General features: G+C 34.0%; 1 protein-coding gene across 1 annotated transcript; it reads right to left on the bottom strand.

Annotated features, from left to right (window-relative positions):
• Positions 1–79: 79 nt before the first annotated feature.
• On the bottom strand, positions 80–8890 carry LOC138102353 (beta-1,4-galactosyltransferase 6-like). Its single transcript, XM_069000041.1, has 6 exons — positions 8746–8890; positions 8277–8390; positions 4035–4159; positions 3424–3540; positions 2412–2599; positions 80–206 (listed from the first exon to the last, which is right to left on the bottom strand). The coding sequence occupies exons 1-6, from the start codon at positions 8843–8845 to the stop codon at positions 80–82; spliced, it is 771 nt and encodes a 256-aa protein (XP_068856142.1). The 5' UTR covers positions 8846–8890.
• Between the last annotated feature and the right edge of the window lie 2189 nt (positions 8891–11079).

The following is an 11079-nucleotide window of genomic DNA, read 5'->3' on the forward strand; positions in this document are numbered from 1 at the left end:
AAAGGTAACAAGTAACAACAAAACACACCTAACTGGTCTCAAAGGGTGGATGGTACAGAAAGACCTAAGCACTCAATACTCACCTGTTCCAAAGATCATCATCTTCTCCACCCCATCCCCAGAAGGCATTTGGAAAACCATTGATCTTCTTGAATTGTTCCACTGTCAGGCCACTTACACCACCGAAGAACTCATTGTACGGAAGGCTGGAAACAAAAGACAAATTCTATATCGTTAGCTGAACTTTGACAGGTAGCCCTCTCTTTTGAACAATACCTTTCCAAAAAGCAAGAGCCCCAAACTAAGGACATGAACAGAGGCTGAATGTATTCACTAAGGGAAACTGGTTCACAGATTGCCAGCATTAAGTGACATACACCAAGTCGAACAAAAGGTTTGCAGTAGTGTCTGATTTGCATAAAAGGTGCTCTTACACTGTAGCTCCAAAGAGTATCAGCCATAACAAACAACAGTCTACCAGGTGCTTCAGATGGCTGATTTAGATCCATAGCTGAAGTGTTAAGTGAAGCCCTCAAACTATTTATGTTGACACTATTCAACTGAAAAAACCTCTTTAATCAACTGAAAAATTACAAATCAGTAACGCATCAATTAAATAATTGTAATTCATTACTATATTCTACAGAACTGTTAAAACTTGAGAGAAACAGTTTAAGAGCACCTATTAAACAGTGAATGGCACACTGATTTAAAAAAACATTTTCCAGTTTTTAAAAGATAAACTTTTGAATCAAAAGGATCTATATGCTTTTCTTTCAGTAAGCAACAGTAATTGCTAACACATATTATTAAGCAGTAAGCAATTGGACAACATGAACAGCCACAATAACTATACAAAATACTATGCCCCAGCCAATGTCATTTCCAGTCCTCAAAACACTCTGTCAACCTAGAAAAAATAAATATCTATATTTACTTCCATCAATATTAACTGGCATCCTTAACCCAGAAGCTGCTACAGTAAAGAAGCTTTCTTTCAGAATCAGCACACAATTCCATAAAACAGAAGTGTCTCAGGAGACACTTCCAAATCTGGAACCTTCAAGGAGTTAAGACTATCTACAAAAAGATTTACCATTGCTTAGGACACAATTGCCACACCGAAGGACAAATAACTCCAGAATGCAAGGGGAAAGAAAAACAAATATAAAACCATGTAATTTCTGATCTCTGTGGAAAAACAGGATTCAACCAAATCTGAATAGCATTTGGGGAAGGTTGCAACTATATTTGCCTTTCAACATTTAACTGAAGTAGCAGGTGTTCTAACCCCCCTCTCTCCCTCTCAAAAAAACCTCACATACATACCTCTAAAATAACCAACGAAAACCCACTGTCAACCCAAAACAAGACCACCAACCAAAACCAACTGGAATATGACAGCTAATGGGACTGTTTAGAGGTTTATTTATTTTTGTATTTTATAAATCTGGTTTCATTTATACATTCATCAATTTTGTAAATACTTACCTATTCAGACATTTTATAAATGTATATAAAAATACATAAAGTGTTTTATAAGTACATATAAAGATAGATGAAATCTCTTATCTATATTCATGAGTGCTAACTTTTGTCTTTTTAAATACACATAAAATCTTTAAACATTTAACTGCTGATTGGTTGACAACTTGATGTCCAGACAGAGCCATGGTTTCAAGGCATTGCTTTTGATCTGTTGGTTGACCAGGTTGTCAACCTGATTAACTTCCCAAGTTCAGGACAGCAAATGCATACACGTAGCAAGCAATAACCTACAGCTCTACATGAAATGATTCCAAGAACGTCATGAGATAGCAGAGTGTTAAAAAGCAAGTGGCACATCATTAATGTAAACTGGCAGAAGAAAAGGAGGCAAGAAAACTGCAGGTCCCACTACATTCACCAAATGTAGAGACTGAAAGACAATATACAAAATGGTCTAGCAGTAAGAAAATCTTCAGTTTAAAAAGCAGTATGAAACAGAAATAGAAGTGTACATTTATGAGAAAATAAAGACAGACATTTTTCCTGTGATATTCTGCTGCAGATTATCTGCTTTTCTTTTGTAACAGCAGTACAAGGGTTTATGTAGCCAGAAAACATTTCTAGTCAGTTAGGTAGGATTTTCCCCCTTGACACACAAACCATTTTTTTTTCCAAGATCAACCTCACTGCAACACGCTCAACATTGAAAATTATAAATAATATCTTCTAATTAGTAACATATCAAATGCAGACACTAAATTTAAATCTTTATTTTGGTAACTAAATAGTCATTTCTCTAAATAGCATAGCAGAAGGTCGGTTTGCTGTTTTCACCTACTGTATATAGTGTCACAAAATTCATACACTCTTTTAAAATATTTCTGGGTATTTAAGAAAAAATGTGAATAAAACTCTTTACTTACATGTACATGTATTTGTCCAGCTTTGCTGCAAAATGGCGTGGCATTTCTCCACATCCATAGTAATTTCTGTCATTCTCAGGTAGGTGATCCACATCATGGAATATTATGCAGTCCCAGACAGCATCCTTCATTGCCTCTTTGAAGCCAACATTAAAGAGCATTGCACGATTAAAAGGTTGTGTACCTGTCTTCACACAGAAAACAAAGGAGACATTGTAAAAATCAAGGAGAGACAAAATTTTCAATACTATGAGAAAAACATACTCTAACACACACACAAAAAAAAAAAAAAAAAAAAAAAAAGACAGTGATGCCTCTTTTGACTGGCTGGTCATGCTAGGTTGGATGCACCCCACGATGGGGTTTGCCCTCCTGGCTGGCAGGGCACACATTGCTGACTCCTGTGAGCCAGGACTGAGCCTGGTTCCGGCTTCCAAACAGCACCCCCAGACCCCTTTGTGCAGGGCTGCTCTCCAGTCACTCCTCTCCCAGTTTACACTTGTGCCTGGCTTTACTCCATCCTAGGTGCAGAGTGCAACATTTTGACTTATTAAATTTCATCCCATTAATCACTGCCCAATGCTCCAATTTATCTAGATCCCTCTGTAGGGCATCACTCAAAAGTCCAACTGACATGTGTGATTGACATCATCAGAAAGTTGCTGACGGTGCACTCGGCTCCTGCATCCACTGAATGTAAGGCCCTGGAATTGAGCCCTGAGGAACACTGCTGCTGACCTACTTTTTTGCCTTTGAAAACTTACAATGACAATAGATTCTAAGAGGCCATGTTATTACCTACAAAATACCGGCCCATATTTGAAGAAAAGCATCATGTATCTGGCCACTGCTTAAACTGGGGAATGGAGGTGAACTTTCCTTTTCCATTTAAAGGAGAAGAAGAGTAGAGTAACAATTTTGAAATTCTGGGTTCATCCAAATCTTGGTAAGAATATCAAATCCCTTTTAGTAAGGAATCTTGAGAAGTCTCTTTTCAAGTAGATGCTGTTACCTGTTCAACAACATAGAAGGCAAATTCCAGCCGCTGCTTCTGCAACACAGGTATCAGATGACGGAAAAAAATTGGAAGATGCTCGTGACGATTCCGAAAAGGAATAAGGATAGCCACCTTCAGGAAAAAAAAATTAAGCTATTACATCAGCATCTTAAAATGTTAATATTTCAATAAAAATCAAGTTTCCTGTGGCTTTTCAACTTTTACATTTATATTGGCTCAGTGTTTTACATGTTGGTTCCCCCTAGGAAAGTGTGTTGGAAATTTGCTCAAGTAATTAAGAAAAAAAATTTGAGTAACACATAAACAAGATTTTCATTTTATGTTCACTTGCTTCTAGTTGTACTTCAAGCAACAGACACATAGGATAGATTTGCATGCATATGATGAAATCTTTAGTAACAACAGCTAATGAACCTTTGAAAGTTCTTGATGATCCATTTCAAATTTTTCTCCTAGCTGAAGTTTCTTCTTGAGCACAGATGGCATACTACAAATGCTATGAGATACTACATATATAGCACCAAAAGACTGAGTGCTTGCAATGGTAAACTATTCTTACATATCAACAAGAAAAAATAAACCAAAACAGAAAATCAGCATCTCACCTTCCACCGTGGCTTACAGTCATTTGGTTTCCAGTGTCCTCCTGGTTTAATGTCTAAATCTTTTGAAAACAGTTGCTGAATTTCATCAAAACTAATTTCACTCATATTGACATCAATAAGGCCTCCTAAAGAGAGGAAAAAACCCCTTATTTATTAATTTCAATTAAGACAACTGATCTAACCCTACAAGGGATATCATAGACAAATGGCATCAGAAATTTGTAGTTAACACTACCTACAGACAAAAAAGTACCAATTTATACTATCCTCTTAATCTTTAATTTTTTACAGAATGAATTTCAGTGTTTCCAAAAACAAACAATCCTTCCATAAAACCTATTAAAAAACCACTCATTTCAGAGGACACAGAACAAGCAAAGTAATTTGAATTCTGCATCTATTACAGAAAATTTGGACTGCCTTTCATTTCAACTACCACTGTTAACAATTCTACATTATCTGCACTACTGAACCTTTACTCAAATTCTGTGTGCCTTCCTTCTCCACTTTCACATTAAAAGAAAATGCATCATCACTACACTCAACAAACTTCCTCAATTTAAATTTTAGATGATACGCACGTTTCATGCAGAGTCTTCATCCACTAATCCACCACTATCTGCTTCAAACCAATTCATAGCAATGGGCTGGATTTGAGAATTACCACTGGTAGAACTAATGACCCCAATGGGAAAAGCTTTTGCAAAAGGCATTAGAGTGGAATTCAGTAAGTAATTGAATAAAGACAACAATATGGTTTGAAAAAAATCAGGTTAGTACCTACTATGAGAAAATATTAACATTTAGTCGATAGCTGGAAGATGTCAGTCATTAGGCATGTGAAAAAGTTCAAAACTGGAAATAATGATTCATAGTAAATACCCACAAAAGCAATAAAAAGAATCAAGAAAATCTGGGGAGAAGACTAATGTAGCAGTCATTAACCAAAAGCTCAAGTCATTCTTCAGCAACTACTACACTCTAAATCATCAAATAAAAATCTTGGAAGAAATTTCTGACAAACACTATGAAATATTATTCTTATTTTTGTCTAGAAAGGTAAGTATTTTGGTGAGGGTTGGTATTTTAAAGTCAGTCAAAAAATCACTTCGATTTTCTCCCCTGTGTCCATACCCAAAAGATCCTATTTGTGCCCAATACATTGCTTTGTGTCACTGACTAGTTAGCTAAATCTTCTGTAAATATTGACATTTTTGGAACATACTAGGAATAACTATTGTTTTCAGAAGAAGGTAGAAGATACTGCAAGAGCTGTTTTAGTTTTGGATATGATTAAATATAGTACTAATTGCAAATGAAGAAGGTAACTATTTTTTTAATGTAAAATCATAGGTGAAAAATTATAAAGAACAGTACACTATGGAGCTATTTCAAGAGAAGATTTAAAGAAACCCACATTTATTTAATTGTTTTAGGAAAAAATGAAACCTGGCAGTTGCTAAAAACCCTGTATAGATAGACACTAGAACAAGCTAATCCTACAGAGGTTTAAATAAAAATTAAATAATATTTTAAAATAAAAATGATCATTTAAAAATAAGTTTAGAGTATCATAATGGCTGTGTCTGAAACTCTTCAATAACCCAAAAAAGAAATCTTAAGAAATATAAATTCAAGGTCAATCAAAGGACCAGTATATAAACATGTACAAAATAAATTTAAAAAAAAAATTAAAAAATCAATTTCAACTACCAAGAGACAGAAGAGCAACAAGAGCCTTTCACTTCAATTACAGAATCTAAAAGGAAAATAAAGATAAATAAAGGTCAATTACTACGCTAGAAAGGGAGCAAATAACACAGGATGTGACTCAGATACCTCAGTCTTCTGAGAAAAGTTCAGATGTGAACAGATCCTTACAGAGTTTAAATTAGAAAAAAACATCAAATGGTAAAACAGTATTTAGATAAAGCAGGTGCTTCTAACTTTATGGGACATGATGAAATTCCATCCAGAGTGTTTAAAAAGCAGCTTTAGTAAAACCTGAAGTATTGGTACTATCAAAATTACACAGATGAGCAAATAGAAATCAGCATTTTTTCCCTGTCACTGGTGGGGAGCAGGAGAAGGCATCTCTGTAAATAACTGGGCTTACTAGTCACTACTTCCATTAGTCTCTAGCAGGCTGCAATAAAACATATTTATACAACCTTCAAAATAAGAGAGCTGAGAAAGCAAAAAGCATTTTGAAGAAGAAAATCAGAAAAAAAAATTATTTCAACAAATCAGATACAGAAACCAATAAAGTAAAATGAATTTTTAAAAAAAGGATGGTTTGTTACTGAAGGAAAAAATGAAGCATGCACAGCAAAACAAGCAATACCTGGCTTTGCTGCAGTATGTAGAGAGACAGTTTTACAGTTTATAATGGATTGCACATTAATATGAGCCAATGCAATGCACTTGTACAAAAATAGAAAATCTCATCCTGGAATGTATTAACTGCTGCTATGAGAAAAAAAAAAAGAGAAGTTTTACAAAACTAAATTGTTTTGTAACCAGGATTTAAGCCAGTTATGATGATTTACAAAGAAATCAAATCTAAGACAGTCTACGGTGCAAAAAGATCAAGGGTGACAAGAGCTTTAGAAACTATGCAGTCTAGAAAGGCTGGGATTATCAATTTATCTACAAAGGAAGAGACAGAGAGATTCTTGTACTGCTTCTAACTCAAAGAGGAGTTTTGCTTATGAATTAGAACAGCATTGCTCAACCAGTGGGTTATAACCTGTAAGACTGAGTCACACAAAAAAGGCAATAGCTGCTCCTATTTTAAGAGCATATGTACTTGGGACGAAATATGATTTTACCATACCCCTTTCATGACATAAATTTGGCAAGTTGATGTAAAGAAGAAAAGTTGACTTCTATAATAACCTTAGACTAATTAAGCATGTCAAAGTATACACGATTCAATACTCTTTCTTCCCTGGCTATCTCACACTTCCTACAACATTTCATTAAATTAAATGATCTTCAGAGATGCTTTATTTAGACTGTAATTAGAAAGAGATGATGATTAAAACGGTATACATGAAAACCAAAAAGTGAAACACATACCCCTTTGTTGAAAAGCAACTTATCCAGTGAATGATTTTCTATTAAAATTATTTTTCTATTAAATCAAATAGGACAGACGAAGCACAAAGCAATTACTAACAAAAAAACCCAACAACAACAACAAAATGGTAAAAGGAAAGCAGCATCAAGGAGATCTATAGAGAGATTACTGGTAGAATTACTTAGTTTTCAGCTAATCTGACAGAATTCCAACTGCCAGATCCCTTAAAAATGCCATTAAAAATACTAATTTATATGCATTTTTCAGTCAGCAAAATCATCACTCTTGTTTCTCTGATTATCCAGATTTGATATTTGCTGAAATTTTTATGTTTTGAAAAGTAGCTAAAATATTTACTATTGGAATAATTAGGTTTGATTTGTTTATATGTTCAATATTATATAAAAATATGATTTTGAAAGTCAAACCCTATGTCTGGAGGGAAAGTGGCTGAAATAAGGATATTATCATGCCATGGGCTAATTACTACCTGGCTTAAGACAGTTTTCTATATGATTTAGTTTCACAAGCAACAGCAACTGATCTATACTTTTGGCTCCATATCTCTATATTTAAAATATAAGAAAGAAAGCTTAGAAACTGGCATTATTGAAAAGAAACACAGATAACATGCGCTGTTTCTGTTTTCTTCAACAAATAAACTTCTCTGTTGAGATTTTTAAAAAGGTTATAATGGAATCTAGTTTATCCTAATAAAATCCAATATTTTTCTTCGAAGAAAAATGGATCAGAATTCAGTTTAGCTGTCAGCAACAATTTTTGGTATGATATGGATCTGAACTGCTCTATTAAATATTTAATTACTTGCTCATGCTGAATGACAGCCCATGCATTAAGTCAGGTGTCTAAAAGACAAGAGGTTAGAATTCTGGAATGCATCACAAGTAACTTCAGAAACTATGTGAAATTTTCTCTCGTACAAATCAGTAGTTTAATTACTTGATTTCAAATTAGTAAAGGTGATTAGTAAAGAGACCAAAACTTCAGTAACACATTAGTTACACACAAACTTCTGTCCATTATCAGATGTATGTTATTTCATTACTCCTTATAATTATATTTTATAGTAAAATAACTGTGTTTTGTTTAAAATACAATTTAACTTACTAGATAAACATTAAGGTCAGTTTAAAACTTACTCATGTAAGGCAGCTTCTCTGGACAAGGCTGGTAAGGAGAGTAGGTGAAGTTCTCTGGAAGATACATTGTTGTTTGAGCAACACAGTCACTAGAATTGTTTCCTTCAGGATAATCTTAAAAAGAAGAATTGATTTTTGTAAAAACCTATGTTATCCACTGTAATTGTAACATATCATCATGCAGGTGAGAGCATTAATTTTTAGTTAACAAATTCCTAGCAGCATGATTTAAAAAGCATTTTATTGCACTAGAGGAATAATAATTAAATACAGGTATCTTTGTTACAGCTGCCACAAATATTTCCTACAAAAGTGAACTGATAAATAGTAACTATTTGACCTTCACTCCAATTACAGAGAAGTAGGATTTGGGTCTACATTTTCATAATCAAGCTATGTCATTAATGATTGGCCTTTTTTTTTAAAAAAAAAAAAGGCCTTTTAAAAATTAAGTAAGAAATATTCTTACCTGTGCCATTCAGTGTAGTATTTTTGTTAGTGTACAATCTTATCATGTGTCCTATCGTTTTTACATTTTCTCTCAACATTATACCACGAGCTTGCACCATAAAGAGATATGTGTTTGCTGGTAAAACAAAAAGCAATTTTGAATTTGTATTAAAATAATGTATTTCCAAGTTATTCTAACATACATCTACAATGTATTCAACATTTTTTACTGTGTCTGAATCCACAGTCAGTGAATAACAGTTCTTTGAGATGAAGGTCCACACAGTGAAACCTAACAGCAGCAATAGAAAAGACTAAAATGGATTCATAACCATGGCTCCATACAAACCCAAAAACTACAGAATGTCAATAGAAACTTTATATGACACTTTCATTTCTCTTTAACTTACAAAAAGCAGCCGAGGGTGACAAGAAAATTTAATTTAGCAATAAAAAGATTTTCTTATGTAAATACATCTCATCATTGAAATATAGGACAAAAAAAAAGTCAAAAAAATCATTTAGTCCCATATAATGGTCCCTTTTTTTACTATTTAACACAACTTTCAGTCAAAATGCACTGCTATTCATCCACTCCCAACAGCTGCTTTGTTATACAACTTCTACAAATCACTGCCAATCTCAAATTATTAATGTTTTATAATTATACATGAAATATTTATTATAGGCATCAAGGGTGAGTAAATCAACATTCTGAGTAATTAAGTGGCTCACTAACAACAACAGCATGAAATATTTCTGTTTCAGTCTTGCACCCCAAGCCCCAAATGTGATCTCAAGATATTTCTTTGCATTAAGCAGAAGTTAGTAAGGTAGAAATGAAGCTGCATTTGTATCTGAGTGAGTAAATGCCTACCCAGAACTCAAAGACCTAAAAAAATACTGCAATGGGAAGGACAAATTTCCTTTACAGAAGGCAGCAAAGAAGGTCAAAAAGATCTGCCACTTCACCTACATTAAGCACCCAGTTGTCTGGGGGATATTTGGCTCCCCGTAACTAGTAACCACCCTAACAAAAAAAAAAAATGCTCTGCATCTTTGTAGGAAAGAACTAAACATATCAGGAGTGAAAAATCAATAAAGATATTAAAGAAAAGTTAGAAAATTATCTCAGGAACTCCATTAGATGACCCACCACCAGTGGCATGACACAAGTAACTCCAGATCAACTGGTAACTTCTTCCAGCCCAACACAGAGAGTGTAGAGCTACAAAGAACTGTGTATAATGGACTGGGGGCATTTCCAGAGGAAAATACAGTAATTCATTCCACCACATTAACAAACAGTACTACCAACACCTACAGAGATAAAAACACCAGCGTAATATTTCAAAGAATACTATTTCAAAGCCCTAAAACAATGTCTTTATCTTTTAAAAGAATTAATGGAGGGGTTCTCCTGGCTTTCAAAGAGCTCCTTATTAAAACAAGGAATATTAACAGCTAAAAGAGAGGCTTTGAACATGCCAGGTGCCATGCATGGCATGTAATTCTCAAACCCTTGGACAGCATGACTAGCTGTGCTGGTTAACAAGAGTTTACATGAGTATAAAAGTTACTCAGCTGCTAGGATCCTGAATTTGTCTCAACACCTTCTGATCACTAAAGAGAAGCAAAACAAAACAAAAAACTACAACTTTGGCCTGATGACAGAGGTAGGAAATCCCACAAGAAAGATTCTTATCAGGATTTAAGACAACAGATAACATTCAGATTTCCCTACAGAAAAACTACACAAAAAGTTCTCAACATTTTAACCCAATTCACATAAAGTAATGATGTGGTTCCTATTATTTAATTACATTTGTAGTTTTCCATTCAAATACTGGGATTTTTAGGGTGTCTCTACTAAGCATTTCAAGGAATCTGTGCAATTGGTGAACTCATTTATGAAGTTACCTACTAAAGAAACCTCCTCCTTTAGGAATCAACATAAAGGCAATTAGATCTGTTCCTCCAAGAACAATTCTTTACCTTCAAACAAACAATTTCAAAATTCACGGCTTTCCTGAAAGTAAAACATGTGTATCTTTGCTTTCCAAATAGGACAAAATATTCCTAATTAACAAAAAATTTCTTTCTTCAAATGTTAACATATTTTAAGTTGGTATCAACCTTTCTTTTTCCCCATAAAAGTTTTTTTCTCCCATAGGTACAGCTCTTCTCTTCAATATCTTCCTATTCCAATACTAAAATAAAGTGTGTTTTTTAATATAAATACGTTAGTAAATACTGATTTCAGAGATAACCTTTGGAAGACTGTGTGCTTTATTCTCCTTTTTAATGTGATACCAAAAGCCCAAGTCACTTGAATTTTTAACTCTGCAGAAGG

The sequence above is a fragment of the Aphelocoma coerulescens genome, unplaced genomic scaffold, assembly GCF_041296385.1.
Source record: "Aphelocoma coerulescens isolate FSJ_1873_10779 unplaced genomic scaffold, UR_Acoe_1.0 HiC_scaffold_701, whole genome shotgun sequence".
Taxonomy (NCBI): domain Eukaryota; kingdom Metazoa; phylum Chordata; class Aves; order Passeriformes; family Corvidae; genus Aphelocoma; species Aphelocoma coerulescens.

Excerpts from the sequence above, each read along its gene's own strand:
- LOC138102353 (XM_069000041.1), bottom strand. The coding sequence starts at position 8,845 with ATGGTGCAAGCTCGTGGTATAATGTTGAGAGAAAATGTAAAAACGATA. Across the intron at positions 4,160-8,276 it reads AGAGAAGCTGCCTTACATGA|GAGGCCTTATTGATGTCAAT; the intron begins GTAAGTTTTAAA and ends TCCTCTCTTTAG. Across the intron at positions 2,600-3,423 it reads CCTTCTATGTTGTTGAACAG|ACAGGTACACAACCTTTTAA; the intron begins GTAACAGCATCT and ends TTCTGTGTGAAG.